Source organism: Mirounga angustirostris, unplaced genomic scaffold, assembly GCF_029215605.1.
Source record: "Mirounga angustirostris isolate CCGP_5_RB_7025 unplaced genomic scaffold, mMirAng1.0.hap1 SCAF_10, whole genome shotgun sequence".
Taxonomy (NCBI): Eukaryota; Metazoa; Chordata; class Mammalia; order Carnivora; family Phocidae; genus Mirounga; species Mirounga angustirostris.
The window spans coordinates 114,087,248-114,109,040 of record NW_026991718.1 but is presented as its reverse complement, the minus strand read 5'-3'; the positions used below and the strand labels follow the sequence as shown (position 1 = coordinate 114,109,040).

The 21,793-nt window shown below is 39.6% G+C and overlaps 1 protein-coding gene and 1 long non-coding RNA gene across 2 annotated transcripts in view; both read right to left on the bottom strand.

Moving 5' to 3' along the window:
* Positions 1-21,775, bottom strand: part of LOC123851697 (uncharacterized) — a 28,701-nt gene extending 6,926 nt beyond the window's left edge. Inside the window, exons 1-3 of the long non-coding RNA XR_006792678.3 lie at positions 20,987-21,775; positions 19,027-19,100; positions 18,473-18,663 (exon numbers count right to left, since the gene is read on the bottom strand). This is a non-coding gene — a long non-coding RNA (uncharacterized LOC123851697). The remainder of the gene's footprint in view (positions 1-18,472; positions 18,664-19,026; positions 19,101-20,986) is intronic.
* Positions 11,410-15,046, bottom strand: LOC123851694 (homeobox protein NANOG-like). Its single transcript, XM_045885628.3, has one exon. The coding sequence runs from the start codon at positions 13,603-13,605 to the stop codon at positions 12,709-12,711; it is 897 nt and encodes a 298-aa protein (XP_045741584.1). The 5' UTR covers positions 13,606-15,046; the 3' UTR covers positions 11,410-12,708.
* Positions 21,776-21,793: the final 18 nt, after the last annotated feature.

The following is a 21,793-nucleotide window of genomic DNA, read 5'->3' as shown; positions in this document are numbered from 1 at the left end:
TCTAGAAAAATGTAAAAGTGGCCTAAATTATTATACATAGGGAAAAAGTGATTTCTAGAAATGACAGCCCAGTCAGTGACTTTAATTCTTTGCAATATTCTAAATTTAAACAGATGATTTGTGAACACTTGGAGGAAGGTAACAGAGAAATGAGCATGAGTTAATTAAAACAAGTCATACCAAATGAATCACATTTCTCTTATGGATATGGCTGGCAAACAGATGAAACACATCCTCCCTTAGTTAGGTATGATGAACCCTGATTTCAGGTTCATATTTGACAGATTATCTCATGGTGACAGTGGTGATACGAAGGAGAAATAGGTGTTACTTGAGAAGTACACTTAGTTGAATTTGTAGCTGCCTAAATAGAAGGACCATGTGACCTGGACAAAGGTCTATAGTAATGGACCACACATGGCCTTGCCCCTTCAACATTTTTATCAACAAATTAGGGAAAGGCATATAATCTATGTCTACAAAATTAACGTATAGCATGAAGATAGGAGATATAACTAAAATGGTGAGTTAAAAACCAGACTGAAAAAAAATCTTTAAAGGCTGAACTAGCAGTACAACACAGCTGCTGTAAAAAGAAAAAAAGTTCTCACATTAAAAGAACATACAAAAATCTAGGAACTGATTAGAGCATATCTGGAAGATGATATTTAATTGCTTCATCTCTTTGAGCCCACTTTCTTATTTGTAAAATGGGGATAATTATGATACCTATTTAACAGGGTTGTTCATGATTAAAAAAAATAATATATTAAGAGCTTAAAAGAGTGTTCAAAAGGAAGCATTCAATAAATATTAGCCATAATAATATAGCCTTAATTGAAAAATTATAATGTTCTAAAATATATGAACAGGTTAGTATAAATTTATTTATATTTATTTTATTTTGTTTTTATTAAAAAACAAAATTTTTAAAAAGTATATTTTAAATTTCCAAAGGTGATCTAAAGTTCTAATATTCTATGTATTGTTGAACAAATTGAGTCTCACTCTGTTTATACTTTTTGAGATCATAAAAACTCTTTTTATATCTCCTTCATCAGGCTTCATCTTTCCATGTCACAGTTTTATTTGTATAGATGGGTCATAAATTCTTCTGTTAATACTTGTAAGAACTGGATAGAAGTAAGAATAGGAATTAAGTTTACCAAATTTTACTTCTGTGTTTCAGATAAAATCTTTTTTACTTTATTTTATTTATTTCTTTTTAATTTTTTAATATTTTAAAATTTAAATTCCATATAGTGTGTTATTAGTTTCAGAGGTAGAGTTCAGTGATTCATCAGTTGTATATAACACCCAGTGCTCATTATGTCACATACCCTCCTTATGGTCCATCACCCAGTTACCCCATCCCCCACCACCCTCCCCTCCAGCAACCCTCAGTTTGTTTCCGATGATTAAGAGTCTCTTATGGTTAGATAAAATCTTTCTTATAAAACTATAAATCATTAAGGAACTCGTCTTTCATTGGAAGAAAACAGACTGTTCTGGTTTTACTTTATTGTTCAGCTCCAATTTAAGCCTAAATTTAATAATGAAAATGGAATTTTCCTGGAGCATATGGAACTTTCTATCTTTTCTAAATAGGGAATTACAGGAACATTTAATGACAAACATTTTCCTCACAATACCAGTCAACAAATCTGTGGAAACACTGATTTGTTGCCTATTAGAAGCAGAGAACAGTAATAATAGGATATGGGGGAAATTTCAGAGACAAAGGTATATAGGTGACCCTTGAACAACATAGGTTTGAACTATGTGGGTCCACTTATATGTGGATTTTTTTCAATAAACATACTGGAAAATTTTTTTGAGATTTGTGACAATTTGAAAAAACTTGCAGGTGAACTGTGTAGCCTAAAAATATTGAAAAAATTAAAAAGTTAGGTATGTCATGAATGCATAAAATATATGCAGGTATTAGTCTATTTTATCATTTATTACCATAAAATATATACAAATCGATTATAAAAAGTTAAAATTCATCAAAACTTACCCACATACTTATAGACTGTACATGATGCCATCCACAGTAAACAAATGTAAGCAAACATAAAGCTGCAGCATTAAATCATAACAGCATAAAATTAAGTAAAGTACATACTGTACTGCTATAATAGTTTTGTAGCCACCTCCTGTTGATATTGCAGTGAGCTCAAGTGTTGCAAGTATCCACTTAAAATACCTGATGATGCTAATCAACGCGGCATGCGCAGTTCATCTCTCTAGTAAATAAAAAGTGATCCCTCACAGTTCCTGTGTATTTTTCATTGTGTTTGGTGCAATACCATAAACCTTGAGTAACACTAAAGGACCTATACAAAGTGCCACTAGTGATGCTGGAAGTGCTCCCAAGAAGCAGTCATGATATTACAAGAAAAAGTTGAATTGTTTGATACGTGCCATAGACTGAGGTCTGCAGCTGCAGTTGCCACCATTTCAAGATCAATGAATTCAGTGTAAAGACCATTGTAAAAAAATAAAAGGAAATTTGTAAAGCCATTGCTGCAGCTATGCCAGGAGGTGCGAAAGTCTTGTACTTGTTGTAAAATATCTTGTTTTTTTAAGATTTTATTTATTTATTTGAGAGAGAAAGAGGGCATGAGCTGAAGGGAGAGGGAGAATCTGAAGCCGACTCCACGTAGAGGACAGAGCCCGACTCAGGGGTTTGATCCCACAGCCGAGAGATCATGACCTGAGCCAAAACCAAGAGTTGGCCACTTAACCAACTAAGCCACACAGGTGCCCCACAAAATATCTTTTCATTTTTTATTGAAAATGCAGCTTTTATGTGGGTACAGGATTGCTATAAGAAAGCCATACCTATAGACTCTGATTTGAGAAAAAGCGAAGTCATTACATGACAACTTAAAGCAAGAGGAAGCTGAAGGATCTAAAGCTGGAAGAGTCAATGTCAGCAAAGGATGGTTTGATAATTTTAGAAAGAGGTATGGCTTAAAAAGTGTCAAGATAACAGAAAAAGGAGCTTCTGCTGACCAAGAGGCAGCAGAAAAGTTCCCAGATGCCATTAAGAAAATCATTGAGGAAAAAGGATATCTGCCGGATCAGGTTTCAGGTTTTTAATGAAGATGAAAGTGTCCTATTCTGGGAAAAAAAAAAAATACCACAAAGGATATTTATTAGTAAGGAAAAGAACTGAGCACCAGTATGTAAGGCAGGAAGGGATAGGTTAATTCTACTGTTTTGTGCAAATGCAGTTGGGCTTATGATGAGAACTGTCCTTATCTATAAAGCTGCTAGTCCCCAATCCTTGAAGGAAAAAGATAAACAACAGCTGTCAGTCTTCCCGTTATACAAGAAGAAGGCCTGGGCAACGAGAACCCTTTCCATCAATGCTTTGTCCCTAAAGTCAGGAAGTACCTTGCTAGTAAGGGACTGCCTTTTAAGGTTCTTTTGAAATTGAACAATAATAACCCTGGCCACCCAGAACCCCATGAGTTCAACACCGGAGGCATTGAAGTATTCCACTTGCCCCTAAACACAACATCTCTAATTCAGCCTCCAGATCAGGGAGTCGTAAGGACTTTTAAGGCTCATTACACACAATACTCTATAGAAAGGCTGTCAACACTATGAAAGAGAAGAGAACATCATGAAAGTCTGGAAGAATTATACCATTGAAGATGCTATTGTTGTTACAGAAAAAGCCACGAAAGTCATTAAGGCCCCAGACAATGAATTCCTGCTGGAGAAAACTGTGTCCAGATGTTGTGCATGACTTGACAGGATTTAGGACAGAGCCAATCAAGGAAATCATGAAAGAGGTCGTGGATACGGCCAAAAAAAAAAAAAAGAAGATGGAGGGTGAAGGGTTTCAAGAAATGAATCTGGGAGAAATTCAAGAGCTAATAGACACCATCCCAGAGGAATTAACAGAAGACAACTTGATGGAGACGAGTACTTCTGTACCAGTACGAGACAATGAGGAAGAAGACGTAGAAGAAGCAGTGCCGAAAACCAAATTGACATTAGACAATATGGCAGAAGAGTTCTACTTATTCATGACAGCTTTTAACTTCTTTTATGATAGACCTTTCTACAATAGGGCACTGAAACTAAAGCAAACAGTAAAAGAAGAATTGGTACCATATAGAAACATTTTTTAGAGATATGAAAAAGCAAAAACATCAGACAGAAATTATGATGTATTTCTGTAAAGTTACACCAAGTGTGGCTGCCTCTCCTGCCACCCCTTCCATCTCCTCCACCACTTCCACCTCTGCCACCCCTGACACAGCAAGACCAATTCCTCCTTGTCCTCCTCCTCCTCAGCCTATTCAACATAAAGACAATGGGGCTGAAGACCTTTATGATGATCCACTTCCACTTAATAAACAGTAAATAATCATCATGCTGTACAGTTAATAAAGTTATCTGGTACGTATGTATGTATCTTTGTGTGCACATATAATAACTGTAGGTCAGAACTGTAGGAGATGTTTTTGTGTCACCATCATTATTGCCTAACTACTCATCGTGTAGGTCATCACGCGCAAGATTTGTATGGAAGTGGATAGCCTATCCCTACCTAGGCGTGAAGTAAGTGATATTTAATATAAAATTAATAATGTGTTTGTGTTCTTACTGTATTATAACTTTGCTTTCAAAAAATTATATTACCGAACAGTATATGCTTCTCTTGCTCATAATTGTGTGTCAGCCTACCATCACAGGTAAGTTTTTTTTTAGTGTAACAATGTTTCTAATACCTTATTATGAATATGACTATAATTCTGAATGCCATACAAAAATTTATAACCATTTATGGGGCGCCTACTTGGCTCAGTAGATTAAGCATCCAACCCTGGTCATGATAGGTCATGAATGATCTCAGGGTCATGAGACTGAGCCCCGCCTCAGTTCTGCATTGGGCCTGGAGCCTGCTTAAGATTCTCTCTCCCTCTCCCCCTTTTCCTCTCCCATCCATGCCCATGTGCATGTGTGTGCTGTCTCTAAAAAAAAGAAAAATTTTATAACAATTTATTCGTTAGAGTATAGGCTAGGTTGCCATGAAGCAATCATACTGCTGCTTCTTCATTATCAATGCATGAATTGTTATACCTGTAAATAAATATGAATTTCTTTTTCACATTACCTTTTCTTTTTGATGTCGAGTGTTATTTTTTTAAATATTTTATTTATTTATTTATTTGACAGAGAGAGACACAGCGAGAGAGGGAACACAAGCAGGGGGAGTGGGAGAGGGAGAAGCAGGCTTCCCGCTGAGCAGGAAGCCGGATGTGGGGCTCGATCCCAGGACCCCGGGATCACGACCCGAGCCAAAGGCAGATGCTCAACGACTGAGTCACCCAGGCACCCTGATGTCTAGTGTTATTAATATGCATAACATCTACAGTGTTTTATATCATATAAGACAATATTGATGTAGGTACTCACAGATGACTCGTCTTGTAAACAGACAACATAAACTACAGTATCAAAAAATACAGTATAGGGGTGCCTGGGTGGCTCAGTTTGTTAAACGTCTGACTCTTGATTTTGGCTCAGGTCATGATCTCAGGGTTGTGAGATCGAGTCCTGCATTGGGCTCCATGCTGGGCTTAGAGTCTGCTTAAGGTTCTCTCTCTTCCTCTGCCCCATCCCTCTCTCTCCCTCTCTAAAAAAAAAAATAATACAGTATAGTACTATAAATGTATTTTTTCTTCCTTATGATTTTCTTAGTAACATTTTCTTTTCTCTGCTTACTTTATTGTAAGACTACAGTATGTAACACATATAACATACAAAATATGTGTTAATCAACTGTTTATATTATTGTTAAGGCTTCCATCAACAATAGGCTATTAGTAGTTAAGCTTTTGGGGAGTCAAAAGTTATATACACATTTCTGACTGCATAGGGAGTCAGCACCCTTAACCCCCTGCGTTGTTAAAGGGTCAACTGTGGTGGTACTTTTGAAGTTCTTAGAGTTTAATAGAAGAGAATGAATAATCCCTAATCAGTACACTAGAGCATGTTTAGTATTAGAGGAAATTAGCACGAAGCAGTTCTTTTTGAACATCATTCATTGCAGTTTAGCTTCCAGAGTAAGGAGAAGAAACGGGGGCAGAAACAATAATATAGCCAATAAGTCATAAAAAGGGGACTTGAACATAGATCTCCTAATTCTATATATAACGCAGTATCATGATATTAATCTTGAAGATAACATCGTTTTGAGATTCCAGAAGATCTATGATATTCATTGAATTCATAATTTTAAAAAATCAGCCAGTAATGCTGATAAGAACTCAGAAGATAGCAATGCTTTAGCATTCCACTTTATTTCTCTCATTTTGGGGGAGGGTAGCATCTGTGACACCCCAAATTAAATGCAATACCTCAAAGAAAGTGGCCTAAGTGGTTAGGGTTTTATTCTTCTCAAATACCAGGGGTTGTTATTTTCTAGTATTCCTCCAGGACTTCTCTATAAAGAAAATTCATAATGTCATTTTATATAACAGGTCTGGATAGACACTAAAGCTTTTCTTCTTTTCTTTCTTTCTTCCCTCCTTTCTCTTTCTCTCTTTTTGATATTTTAAATGTTTATCAAGGTAATACATGTAAATACTTTAAAAGTTATGTGGTTTAAAAAAAATCATGTGCAACTACAAGACTCATAACAAAACAAAGCAGGAGTGTATTTTAACGCACACACACGTCTTGGAGAAAAAAAAAAAAGCAGTAGCTTCCTCAAAGCCTGAGATGCCCTACCAGACTCTTTTACTTGCTTCTTTTCATATTTACCAACATTTTCCTAAATAAAATATTTATACTGCTGTTTCTTGATTTGTAAATTTTAAAAAGTACCTATTATAAAAAATAAAGATCCAACACCTTCCTTCCCTCCAGCCTCCCAGTAGTGTTATATCTCAATATATTTTTTTAAGATTTTATTTATTTATTTGAGAGAGAGCACATGAGAGGGGGGAGGGTCAGAGGGAGAAGCAGACTCCCTGCCGAGCAGGGAGCCCGAAGAGGGACTCGATCCAGGGACTCCAGGATCATGACCTGAGCCGAAGGCAGTCGCTTAACCAACTGAGCCACCCAGGCGCTCATATCTCAATATTTTAAATTAAATCAATGTTCCATGTTAAACTCATTATGATTCTATAAGTGTGTTTTACTTCTGGGTCAGTTAGTTCTATTATGATTACATTTACTTTCTTATACAACTTTTTTTTAAAGATTTATTTATTTGAGCGGGGAAGAGGCAGAGGGAGAGGGAGAGAATCTCCAACAGATTCCCCGCTGAGCATGGAGCCTGCTGCAGGCACGCAAGCTTGATCCCACGACCCTGAGATCATGACCTGAGCCGAAATCAAGAGTCGGAGGCTCAACCACTCAACCGACTGAGCCACCCAGGTGCCTCTCTTACACGACTTTTTGTTTTTATCGGAATTAATAATTGTCTCAGTTTTTTGTTTGCCAAATTTTCTGTATTATTATCACTAATTCTTTCAGGAATGTAAAAATGCTGAAACTATTTTCAACACAGTCAAACGTGTCAGATAACTCTATCAGTTTCGCTGGAAACACTCCACTGCAGCACTCCTTCCTTCAGTCCAGGCTGTATCTCCCTCCCTCTGCTGTATAGCTGTCATCTTGGGATTTCCTTTTGCCTCTTGCCTAGGTTAATCCCATTTCTTAAAACTTCTAGCTTTGTCTTTCTTATTTCAGTAGAGTATATCCTCCAGTAATGTCCCAGGAAAGGCTGGGAGGGGATGGGTAGTAAATTTTTGATCCTCGCATGCCTGAAAATATCTTTAATAGTCTCTCACACTTGATCACAAGATTTAGCATAGAATTCTAGATTGAAAATAATTTTCTCTCAGAATTTTGGGAAAGCACCGTTTCACTGTCTTCTAGCAACCAGTGTTAATGTTGAAATATATGAGACTCTTATTACCTATTGTAAGTAATCCATTCCCCTTTCCCTGCTCCCTCCTCACCTATCACCAAGATTTGATCTTTTTATCTCTTGTGTTTAGAAATTTCATGATGATGTGCCATAGTAGCTTTGGTTTTGGTTTTTTCCCTACATTATGTTGGGCACTCAGCAGGTTCTGTCAGTCTGGAAACTCATGTCCTGAAGTTATTAGAGATTTTCTTGTAATTTCTTTGATAATTTCCTTCCCTCCATTTCTTCTCTGTTTCTAGAACTCCTTTTAGCCTCATGTTGGACTTTATGAATTCATCTTTTAATAATCTTTTCTCTCTCATTTTCCATTCCTTTTTGTTCTCTTTTCCAGGAGATTCCTCAATTTTACATATTAATACTACTTTGAATTATTTATTTTTGCTATTATATTTTTAATTTCCCAGAGCTATTATCCTCTGATTGTTCCTTTTTTGGAGCCTCTTGTCTTTGCTTTATGGATACACAATTATCTCTCAGGATTCTTATTGTTTTTTTTAAAACATATTCTTCTGCTCTCTCTATTGTCTCTGCTATCCTCTGAGTTTCTCCTTTTCTCTTCCATTTCTATTTGGTGCTGTCTTTCTTGGTGAAGGTTTATCTCAACTATCTGGTGATCCTTTGCTGTCCCTTCATATCTAAGAGTGAGTTACTACAAAGGTATTTGGCAGCTCTGTGTTAACAGGAAGAGTTTTTCCGTTGGTGGGCTTTATTGTAGGATGATAAGGTGGGGACCTATTTGTTTTGTTGGCGGACACTCAAGTATCAGTATCTATAGATCTTCCTTCTGGGATTATTCAATTTTAAGTTTCTCCCAAAATTAAATCTCTGTTCTCCTGCCTAGAGAATATAAACCTTGCTGTCAGCATTCCCAGAGTGAAATCAATAGAGAGGGCTTGGCAAGTTTCATCATTCAGCAGGTAGACATTCATCTGATCTATTTTCAGTGTGGTATCCTCTTATTCCAGCCTCCCCAGCTATAATCTTTAGCTGTGTCTGGTATCTCAGTCTGGAGCTTTTCTAGTTCAATTTTTTCCCCCCGACAGAATAAACCCCAGGGCTCTGCCAAAGAAATGGAAGGATGGTTGCTTAACTGAGCAGGAGGAGGAAAGGACCTGGTAATTTAACTTCCTATATAAACCTTCAACCAATCCCCCGCTTTTCAGCCCCTCAGATATGTCTGCTGCTGTTGTATTTGCTCCTTCCAATTCTAGTGTTCTGCAATATGAGACTGCTTGCCTTTCATTAGTATATGCCTCTCAAGCATTTGAAATCCAGTTTTCTTAGCTCAGCTTTCCATCTTCCAAAGATTTGTTAATATACCTCATCTGCTATTGTCTTTCTTATTCTCTTTGTCCTTGTGGGCAGATAACTTAAAATATTAACTCACAGGGCGCCTGGGTGGCTCAGTCATTAAGCATCTGCCTTCAGCTCAGGTCGTGATCCCAGGGTCCTGGGATCGAGCCCCACATAGGGCTCCCTGCTCGGCAGGAGGCCTGCTTCTCCCTCTCCCACTCCCCCTGCCTGTGTTCCGTCTCTCTCTGTCAAATAAATAAAATCTTTAAAAAAAAACGATTAAAAAATATTAACTCACTGTCATTTTAGTGATTTTGGGAAGAGAAGAGGGATGAACACATGTGTTTAATCTGTCCATGTATAACAAGATATTGCCAGGATGTCAAGATGCTCACTCTTGGGCGCCTGGGTGGCTCAGTCGGTTAAGCGACTGCCTTCGGCTCAGGTCGTGATCCTGGAGTCCTGGGATCGAGTCCCGCATCGGGCTCCCTGCTCGGCAGGGAGTCTGCTTCTCCCTCTGACCCTCCTCCCTCTCATGCTCTCTGTCTCTCATTCTCTCTTGCAAATAAATAAAATCTTAAAAAAAAAAAAAGATGCTCACTCTTTTGCTTCTATAAAAAATGTCAGAACCAGAAAAATCAGAGATAAAATCTGTGCTCATGAGGCTGATGTGCAAAAGCAGGCATCTGAGAATTGTAGTACCTATTTTAAAGTGCTGTTATAGTCATTTATTGGTTGGTTTATGTTAGGTAAGTTAAATTTTCTGACTGCTTCATCATCTGTAAAGTGGTGACAATTATCCCTACACAACCTATCTTATAATGACTTAGTAAGAAAATTGACATAAATTTACAAATACAGAACATATATCATTTATTATTAACTATATCACTAATAGGCATAATCAAATATATTTTGAGAGGCAGTGTAACAGAGTAGAAAGAGTATGGTCTTCAGTCATACAGATCTGGAATTGAATTCCATCTTTGTCATTCATTGTGTGATTTGGGGTAAATGACTTAACCTCTTTGAGATTCATTTTCCGTGTTTATAAAAGGAGTATAATATTATTAACCTAATAAGGCTTTTGTGAAGATTAAATGAGATCTTGCATGTAACACAACTACTATAGAGCCTGACGCTTCATAGGTACTCAGCAGATTTACCCTCATACCTCCCTAATTTGGGACCAGCTTTCATATGCTAACATGAAAATCCTGAGCTTCTATTTCCACAATTAATGCTAAACCACATTAGTAACTAGCATCTTAGGTCTTCAATAGTCCTCATAAAGGATGTTTATTTGCTGTGTTCCTGGAACTAAATTATAAGGTGAGCAGCCCAAATTGTAAGAGTTCAGCATACATATCCTTTTAAGTGGTAAGAGGTTATTGCTGAGGCATCTTTAGGAATATTTTATTATGAAATAGGACGTGAAACTTGTGATGAATATTAAAAGAGATCAGGGACACTGGAATACTGGAAAAACTACTACTGAAAAAATCATCTTAAGAATTGTTGGTTTTGTTTTGTTTTTGGTTTTGTTTCTATTGGGTCCTCACACAAACCCAGAAGCCAAGCAGACTTTATTATACTGTTTAAAGATGAAGAAATCAAGGCACAAGTAAAAAAATGACTTGCACGTGATTCACTGGTCATTGGGGAACAACCAAGATTAATCTTGGTCTCTTGACTCCCTGATCAGTGCTTGTATTTTTTTAATAACATAAAATTCACAGTGTTAACCATTTTTAAGTGTACAGTTCAGTTAAGTACATTCACGTTGTTGTGCAACCAGTCTCCAGAACTCTATCTTGCAAAACTGAAACTCTGCCCCCATTAAACAACAACTCCCCATTCTTCTTCCCCCAGCCCCAGGCAACCACCATTCTACTTTCTGTTTCTATGAGAGTGACTACTCTAGGTACCTCATATAAATGGAAGCATGTAGTACTTGTCTTTTTGTGACTGGTTTATTTCATTTAGCATAATGCCCTCAAAGTTCATCCATGTTGCAGTATGTGTCAGAATTGCCTTCCTTTTTAAGACTGAATAATATTCCATTGGATGTATATACCACATTTTGTTTTTCCTTCCATCTACCAACAGACACTTGGGTTGCTTCCACTCTTGGCTATTGTGAATAATGCTGCTGTAAACATGGGTGTTTAAAATCTCTTTGAGACTTCCCTTTCAACTCTTTTGGGTACATACACAGAAGCGGAATTGTTAGATCATATGGTAATTCTAATTTTTTGAGGAACCACCATACTGTTTTGAGGAACAGCTATATATAGCAGCTATACCATTTTACATTCCCACCAATAGTGCACAGAGGTTCTAATTTCTCCACATCCTTGCTAATACTTGTTCTTTTCTGTTTTTCATTTTGCTTTGTTTTTATAATAGCTATTCTAATAGCTAGCTAACAGGTGTGAGGTGGTCTCATTCTATGGTTATCTTCAGGGTTTTGCAGTCTTCTTAGAGGACAAGACACTATGTGACCCTGGGGAACATCACCAACAATTTACACAATAAAATCCTGCTAGATTTAAGGACACTACTATAGGATGCAATAGTACACATAGTCCCTGCTCTCAAGGATTCTATAATCTAGCTGGAAAGAAAGGATATATGCACTTAAAAATAAATAAAAATGCAAGATAGAATAGTCTAAATGATATGTGCTACTGGGGCACCCGGCTGGCTCAGTCAGTGGAGCATGCAACTCTTGATCTCAGGGTTGTGAGTTTGAGCCCCACAGTGGGTGTAGAGATTGCTTAAAAAATAAAAGTAAAATCTTTAAATAATATGTGCTACATGAAGACAGAGAAGGATAAAATTATAGCAGTGGATGATTAGAAAAGGCATTAAAGACAAGTGGCACCTCAAACATTTTTTTTTTAAGTGGGCATTTTATTTATTTGTACTTAAACCTATAAACCAATCAGCCAAACTGGTACTATTATCATGATACATTAAAATACAAAACATCTTTCTACAAATGCTAGAATAATGAACAAATTAACAGTTCTAGTAAAACATCACAAGGGACCGAGGAAATCAATGAAGCACATTATAGCTTAACCCTTCATCGTTAATAATTGAAGTTATTAACAAGAAAAGCCTCACAATCTCAGAAAATACAAATTATCCTTCATCACATGTTTTTGTATCTTCACTTCCTATTCTTGAGGTTAGATTCTAGAACCTAAAGATATCCACATTAGTATTGTATCTAGTTATCTATAGCGAGAAACACCTTTTATCATTTTGTCCATAGAGCCAACGCTACTGAAACCTCTTTGACTCCAATTGTATCCCCTCAATGGACACAGTAAGAATAGTGGGAAACAGAATATCGAGGCAGAGATATATAGGACCTAAAAGACAAAGCCTAGGAGAATAACAGCCACCACCCAAATTGAGACCGAATAATATACTCATCGTCACACATCTTCAGGCTGTATGTTCACAGAGTAATTTGTGAACAAATCCATTATTTGCTGCGTACTAAAATACTTAGCAGATTGTTGTATTACACTATGGCTTTCCCCAGAAGTTTCTAAGATGGACTCCAAATCACTGATGGAATTTTGCTGGAACTGGATCTGGGGCTGCAGAGATTCCTCTCCACAGTTCTGGAGCTGATTGTTCCAGGCTTGGGGGCACCAGGTCTGACTGGCCCAGGAGTGGTTGCTCCAAGACTGGCTGTTCCAGTTGCTCCAATTCGGGTTATTCCAGGTCTGGTTGCTCCATATTGGAAGGTTTCCAGAAGTGTTCCTCAGGTATCCCTGGTGGTAGGAATAGAAGCCTGGGTATTCTGCGGTTGCTGTGCTGTTCTGAGTCACACTCTTGCTCTCCTTTGGCCAGTGGTTTTTCTGCCACCTCTTACATTTCATTCTCTGGTTCTGGAACCAGGTCTTCACCTGCTTATAGCTAAGGTTCAGAATGTTGGAAAGTTCTTGCATCTGCTGGAGACTGAGGTATTTCTGTCTCTGAAATCGATCACTGAGGACATAGAGTTGGGTCTGAGAGAACACGGTCCGGATCTTCTGTTTCTTGCCCTGGGCCGTATCTTCCTTCCTCACTGTTCTCTCCTCTCCAGAAGTGGGTGGTGGTTTTACCCTGGGACTGGTGGGGGAGTCGGGGCTGTCCTGAACAAGCAGATCCATGGACAAAGGAAGAGGAGAGACGGTCTCTGCGTGGGGTGTCTCAGCAGATGACATTTGCAGGGATGCATAATTTTCTTTAGGCCCGTAAATCTCAGGCATTGGAGAAGAGTCCCTAGAACTGGGTGCTTCGGGGCCAGGCGGGCATAGGGGCAGAGCTGGATGTGCACTCATGTTGGTAAGTTGAGGGTAGATGGAAAAAAAGAAAGAGCGAGATTGTAAGAAAGGGCCAGGCTTATGGATCTAGGTGGAAGAGCTGAGAAGAGTAGAAAGATCTCCAGATGTTAAGAGTCTGAGAAAGACAGGATGAAGTGCGTCACCACTGCAACAGTAAGAGCCAACCAGCCCAATGGAGCCGAACGCACCTCAAACATTTTTAAAGGGAGGGTTTAAATTATCCAAGAGAGGAGGAAATTAATTTATAAATTTCATTTAATTCATATATTCTTTCAATAAACATTTATTGTGCTCCCAATAAGTGCTAGAAACTGACCCAGGTGTTGGGCTTACAAAGTCTCCCAAGAGCAAGGGAGTAAGATATGCAATGAGTAGTGACAATCCAAGGAGCTGAGTGTATACATGGTGCACTGAATCACTTTTCTAAGAGACTGCTGATATGTCAAGAAGACTGATAATCTCTTTTTATGGTGACTCATAGAGAGAGGATGTAAAGCACATTTCTTTCCAGATTATGCCCATATCCAATTGTTTCCAATGGGATACAGTTGAGAAGTTTCCCATTTTCCCTTGGGAAAGAGACTATGTTTAAGAAGCTAAGGCTGTTGCAAGTTAGTTATCAGCACTCATACTTACGGGTCCTTTCTCCACACTCCATATGGGTCCTTTCATTCACAAACATGTGCTAGGCATTGGGGAAGCAAGGAAAGATGACTAAGACATAGATCCTGCCTTCCAGGATCTCAAAGACAGCTATAATATGAAAGGGCTGTAGTAGAGTAATGAGAGAAAACAAACATGAAAAAAAGAAATCGCTTTCACCCTCCAGAGAAGTCATAAGCTTCTTTTAAAAAGTAACTTATAAGCTGGATCTTAAAGGATGGCAGGAGCTCACCTGGGAAGAGAAGGAATGGATATTCTCGCCAGAGGAATGGCATGTTCAGGAAATATTAAGTGATTTAGTGTGGCTGGGAACTTACAATAGGGAGTAGTAAGAAGGGTAGTAGTAAGGGAGTAGTAAGAAGGGTAGAGAAATAAGAAGGGTAGATAGGGAGTAGTAAGAAGGGTAGTAGTAAGGGAGTAGTAAGAAGGGTAGAGAAATAAGAAGGGTAGATAGGGAGTAGTAAGGGAGTAGGGAGTAGTAAGAAGGGTAGAGATAGAGAGTAGAGTGGTAGGAGAGCTGGAGAGGTAGACTGCAGACAGCTACTAATCTTTTTTTTTTTTTTGAAGATTTTATTTATTTATTTGACAGAGAGAGACACAGCAAGAGAGGGAACAGAAGCAGGGTGGGCGCCTGGGTGGCTCAGTTGGTTAAGCGACTGCCTTCGGCTCAGGTCATGATCCTGGAATCCCTGGATCGAGTCCCGCATCGGGCTCCCTGCTCGGCAGGGAGTCTGCTTCTCCCTCTGACCCTCCCCCCTCTCATGTGCTCTCTCTCATTCTCTCTCTCAAATAAATAAATAAAATATTAAAAAAAAAAAAAGAAGCAGGGGGAGTGGGAGAGGAAGAGGGAGAGGGAGAAGCAGACTCCCCGCCGAGCAGGGAGCCCAATGCGGGGCTTGATCCCAGGACTCCGGGATCATGACCTGAGCCAAAGGCAGATGCTTAACGACTGAGCCACCCAGGCACCCCAGATAGCTATTAATCTTAAGGTAACAGAGAATTAACTGATTTTTAGGCAGGGGAGCAATATGATTGGTATTTTAAATTTTTATTTTATTTAAATTCAATTAATTAGCATACAATGTATTATTAGTTTCAGAGGTAGAGTTCAGTGATTCATTGGTTGTATATAACACCCAGTGCTCATTACATCACATGCCCTCCTTATGGTCCATCATCCAGTTACCCCAACCCCCTCCCCTCCAGCTACCCTGTTTGTTTCCTATGATTAAGAGTCTCTTATGGTTTCTCTCCCTCTCTGATTTCCTCTTGTTTTATTTTTCCCTCCCTTCCCCTATGATCCTGTTTTGTTTCTCAAATTCCATATATCAGTGAGATCATTCGATAATTGTCTCTCTCTGACTGACTTATTTTGCTTAGCATAATACCCTCTCATTTCATCCACGTCATTGCAAATGGCAAGATTGTTTTTGATGACTGAGTAATATTCCACTGTAGGTGTGTGTGTGTGTGTGTGTGTGTGTGTGTGTGTATACACACCCCCCATATCTTCTTTATCCATTCATCTGGGCTCTTTCCATAGTTCAGCTATTGTGGACATTGCTGCTATAAACACTGGGGTGCAGGTGCCCTTTGGATCACCACATTTGTATCTTTGGGGTACATACCCAGTAATGCAATTGCTGGATCGTAGGGTAGCTCTATTTTTTTTAAAGAGATATATTATATATATATATATATATATTTTTTTTTTTAAGATTTTATTTATTTATTTGACAGAGAGAGAGACAGCGAGAGAAGGAACACAAGCAGGGGGAGTGGGAGAGGGACAAGCAGGCTTCCCGCCAAGCAGGGAGCCCAATGCAGGGCTCGATCCCAGGACCCTGAGATCATGCATGACCTGAGCTGAAGGCAGTCGCTTAACCAACTGAGCCACCCAGGCGCCCCTAAAGATATTTATTTGACAGAGAGACACAGTGAGAGAGGGAACACAAGCAGGAGGAGTGGGAAAGGGAGAAGCAGGCTTCCTGCGGAGCAGGGAGCCCAATGTGGGGCTCAATCCCAGGACCCTGGGATCATGACCTGAGCCAAAGGCAGACGTTTAATGGCTGAGCCACCCAGGTGCCCAGGGTAGCTCTATTTTCAACTTTTTAAAGAACCTCCATACAGTTTTCCAGAGTGGCTGCACCAGCTTGCATTCCCACCAACAGTGTAGGAGGGCTCCTCTTTCTCCACATCTTCGCCAACATCTGTTATTTCCTGACTTGTTGATTGTAGCCATTCTGACTGGTATGAGGTGGTATCTCACTGTGGTTTTGATTTGTATTTCCCTGATGCCAAGTTATGTTGAGCATTTTTTCATGGTCTACTGGCCATTTAGATGTCTTCTTTGGAGAAATGTCTGTTCATGTCTTCTGCCCATTTCTTGACTGGATTATTTGTTCTTTGGGTGTTGAGTTTCATAAGTTTGTTTTTTTTTTTTTAAGATTTTATTTATTTATTTGTCAGAGAGAGAGATAGAGAGAGGACAAGCAGGGCAGTGGCAGGCAGAAGGAGAAGCAGGAATCACAATCTGAGCCGAAGGCAGCCGCTTAACCAACTGAGCCACCCAGGCATCCCAAGTTTGATAAGTTCTTTATAGATTTTGGATACTAGCCCTTTATCTGATAAGACATTTGCAAATATCTTCTCCCATTCCGTAGGCTGTCCTTTGGTTTTGCCAACTGTTTCCTTTGCTTGTGCAAAAGCTTTTTATCTTGATGATGTTCCAATAGTTCATTTTTGCCTTTGTTTCCCTGGCCTTTGGAGATGTGTCTAGCCAGAAGTTGCTGTGGCTGAGGTCAAAGAAGTTGCTGCCTGTGTTATCCTCTAGGATTTTGATGGATTCCTGTCTCACATTTAGGTCTTTCATCCATTTTGAGTTGTAATATAGTTGATTTTCATTATGTTAGCTCCAGTAATTTTTTTTTACCATATATGATTAAATAAAGGCTCCAACTTCAACTATGTCACTATAAGCAATCATGTTAAAATTTTAACACTATTAGATTTTTATCCATTAATTCAATAAATTATCCTCAAGGAATTTATATACATTCTAGAAGTGAAGTGAGACTATGAAAATCACAAGTAAACAACTGACCAATAAATAAAACAAATTGTGTTAAGTGTTATGAAGGAAAAGGTCAAGTGGAAAATGTAGCATCCAAGAAAGACATGAGAGTCATCTGGACCAAACTAGTGTGGCAGTGGAGATAGAGAGAAGTGGTTGGATTTGAAATTTATTTTGGACATAGAATCAACAAGATTTGATAATGAATTGGATGAAGAAGGTGAGAAAAAGGGAGGAATTGAGTTGAATCCTAGGTTTCTGACTTAAGCAACTGGGTAGATAGCAGTACCCTTAATTTATGAGATGAGGAAGACATGCAGTAGGAAATACCCAGAATTCTGTTTTAAATACAGTAACTTTGAGATCTCTATGAGACAAGGAAATGTAGAGAAGTAGGTACTTGGATATGTGAGGCTGGAACCCAGTAGAGAGGTTGGGGTTGTAAATATGAATTTGGGAATCATTAATATAATGACAGTATGTAGAGATAGTATTTTCATTAGACTATAGCCTGGTCAAATTGCTTAGAATTGGTGATTCCTAGATCTCTTCAGTGACACATTATCTCATAAGTCATTTTTACATATGGCTAAATAATTAAGAATTCATTCCTACTAATTTAGTTCCTAAAGGCTAGCTCTATTCAAACCTTCTTTGGGGGGAGCCTCACTATGCCTTCTGCCTATTATGTCAATCCAAAGATTAATTTGAGAGTTACCAGATGCTTCATTAATATCTCAGTGACTTTTCTCTTTCTTCAAAGCTAACTCTTAAAAGATCCTACATAATGAGGTACAAATAGATGAAAGGGTTGCATAGGTTTGGATTTCTATGTGGATTAGAGTATCTTCTGTTCTTCATAAATTAAGTATCACTACATATATGTATGGGCTTGCTTACCAAGCAGAAAGAGTACTGGACTAAGAATCATGAGATCTGGGTTCCAGTTCAAATACTATCACTATTTAATTTTATTTAATTCATGGCCTCTATTTTAATTATTTTATTTAATTCATAGCCTCTATTAAAATAGGCCTGCTATTTTATGGGTCAAGTTAAGAGGCTATGGGTTATTTTAAAGCCTATGAAAACATAAAATTTAGTATACACTTGAAGGATTATCATTACCTTACTATTGAGTAGTGGGAGACCTGGAGTGGTGCTGAGCATCAAGAATGGCCCAGGGACGCCTGGGTGGCTCAGTTAGTTGAGCGGCTGCCTTCGGTTCAGGTCGTGATCTCAGGGTCCTGGGATCGAGTCCCACATCGGGCTCCCTGCTCAGTGGGGAGCCTGCTTCTCCCTCTCCCTCTGCTTGTGCTCTGTCAAATAAATAAAATTTTCAAAAAAAAGAATGGCCCAAAGTGAAGATTCCAATTCTATTTCTGGATTTCTTACTATTTTTTGTGGACTCCATGACTTGGCTTTTGTATCTATAAAAACAGAAAAATCACATTGATTTCTCTCACTGTTATGAGAAGTAAATTAATAGATGACTATATATTTTGCAGAGATTCCTAGATGAAAGAGGTTAGGAAGATACAAGTGATTGTGTTGATGCTCTTATTAGCTTAGTCTAAGTAGGATCGTCTCTTGGAAAACCTGGAAAAGCTTAGCTATCATTGCTTTGTGACTTTTGCCAGCTCCCCAAGGAATCTTGGCTTTCCTGGAAAACAAACTACTACCTTGGGGGATGCTTGAAATCTCTGAAGAGTCTCTTGCAAGTAGCCAGTTCAGGGAGGTCAGACCTGGGACCATGCTGTAAAGGAAAAGAAGTCTTTTCAGAAAAGTGGCTAAGACTATTTGCTAAGCATAATACCATCTCCCAAACAGGGAGCAGAGGTACTATGTGGCCTCATTAAGACTTTTTGTGTCTTTGTTAGTATAAACTGAATAACTTAAGGGTGATTTCCTAAGAGCTCCTCTCCACTTTGATCACTGCTCTTCTCCCTTTGTTTCTTCCCATTTCATTTGTCTATGCTTTGTCTCAGTCTTCATTTTTCTTTTTTAAGATTTTATTTATTTATTTGACAGAGAGAGAGACAGTGAGAGAGGGAACACAAGCAGGAGAAAGGGAGAAGCAGGCTTCCCGTGGAGCAGGGAGCCCGATGCGGGGCTTGATCCCAGGACCCTGGGATCATGACCTGAGCCGAAGGCAGACGCTTAACGACTGAGCCACCCAGGCGCCCCTCAGTCCTCTTTTCTGTTTTAACAGGTTTTTCAGAACTTTAGGCCACACAGTCTCTCTCTCTTCAGGATCTCCCCATTCAATGTGGTTTGGGGATTCTCATGCTGCAAATGTTTGTTATCTCTCAAACACCCAGGAGGAGATAAATGGTATACACCAGTGGCTCTCAACCATGGGTTATTTGGTAAGTCTGGAGACATTTTTGATTGTCACAACGAGGGGCAGGGTGCCACTGACATGATACAGGCCAGGGATGCTGCTAAACATCCTAAAATGCACAGAACAGCTCCCAACAACAAAGAATTATCTGGCCCCAAAGGTCAATAATGCTGCTATTGAGAAACCCAGGTATGAAGAGGTATCAGTAGCTGAAGATTACTGAGGAGGTACTGCAGCCTCCTTAGGGCTTAAAACTCTCAAGGTGGTAAAGTGACAGCCACTGACATCAGATTGTTTGGACTCGGATCCCCAGGTTCCCTGTTTTGCTGGCTGTATGATTTTGGACTAATTACTCGATGCCATGAAAGCATAGTTTCCTCATTTGGAAAAAGGGGCTAATAAAGTATTCTCATAAACTGTAAGCTTCCTGGAGGCAGGCACGTAATTTTACCTGCCATGCTTAGATTAGGGACTAGTAGCCAATGGGGAGTACTAACTATCTGTGGATTGTCTCACATAGTTCTTTTGAGGCCTAAAGCATAGCACATTTTTAGGTGATATGAAACACAGTGAAAAGGAGAAAAGCAGCCCCTGATAGTGGGAATTAGGCTGGCACCATAAACTGGGATGTGCTGCCCTGTTGAATATAAACAATTTCATGGAACACCAATTATCAAAGCCACTCTGACCAGGATGGATGAAGACAAAACGAAAACCACTCCAAAACCATGTCTGAATACAAACAAACAAAAACATTGTCCCGATCACACACACACAAAACAAATATGCCCCTCTCCTGGCCAACATGAGGGACTGCTGCTTCATAATCAAGCATAGCTTCAGCTTCTCTTGGTTATTCTCCCTTTTTTAGATAAGAATTAAAGGGGCACCTGGATGGCTCAGTCGGTGAAGCCCCGACTCTTGATTTCAGCTCAGGTCATGATCTCAGAGTAGCGAGATGGAGCCGTGCATCAGGCTCTGCGCTCAGTGGGAGTCTGCTTCTCTCCCACATGCTCACCCTCTCACTTTCTCTCTAAAATAAGTAAATCTTTTGGTGGCGCCTGGGTGGCTCAGTCGTTAAGCGTTTGCCTTCAGCTCAGGTCATGATCCCAGAGTCCTGGGATCGAGCCCTGTGTCGGGCTCCCTGCTCCGTGGGAAGCCTGCTTCTCCCTCTGCTGCTCCCCCTGCTTGTGTTCTCTCTCTCCCTGCCTCTCTCTCTCTGTCAAATAAATAAATAAAATCTTAAAAAAAACCAAATCTTTTATAAGAATTATTAAAATATCCCGTCATAGAATTACCTCCACCTCCTAAAAGCATCCAGTCTAGACAGAAGGTCTGCTTCCTTGAACACACCTAGAGGTTACCTAACACAAGTCCAAATCCTGTAAATTCTTTCAGGCACCCTCTTCCTGAAATGCCGCCGTCCCTCATGATGTGTCTCCCTCCTTGCAAGGAGACAATAAGGCCAACTTCGTTCAACTTTACTGGTGTTGTCAGCAGTCTTCAGCTGGAGGCCATCCACAATCGTGAGAGCCCCTTCAAAGGTTAACTGCTGTTATTATGCCTCAAGGAGAATTGCATGAGGCACCCAGAGCGTTCAAGCAGAGATTTCATGAACAAGTATTTTCAGGCTTCCTGACAGACTACTGGCAGTCCATTTCTTCTCAGGGGACATCTCTCCTCAAAACTTTTGGCTTCCGACCTCCCAAGCTGGAATCGGGCATGTCAGATTAAATTTCTCATTAAGTAAAACCTCTTAGTGAGGTGCGCGCCCCTAGCTCCAACTTCTGAGTCCCTCAAACACTGGAACACCTCAAGGGCTCATAGTGTAGGTAGTAGCAAGGAACCTAAAGCCCTAACGGGTTCATATTACTGAGCCTCCCACCCACCACCTAACCCAGGAGAAATGGCCCCGAATTCGCTCCACAAGCCCTGCCCAACAGCGTGGAAACCTCTGCCCGGAAACAGACTGAGGTAACAGCCGCCCACTGCAAAAGCCAACCTCCCGTCCCGCTTCCTTAGACGTCGCACACGCGCACGGAACGCTGGGCGGCCGTCCTGTAAGTGCCCGCCTCTTCTGGGCGGACTACAAGTCCCGGCTTGCC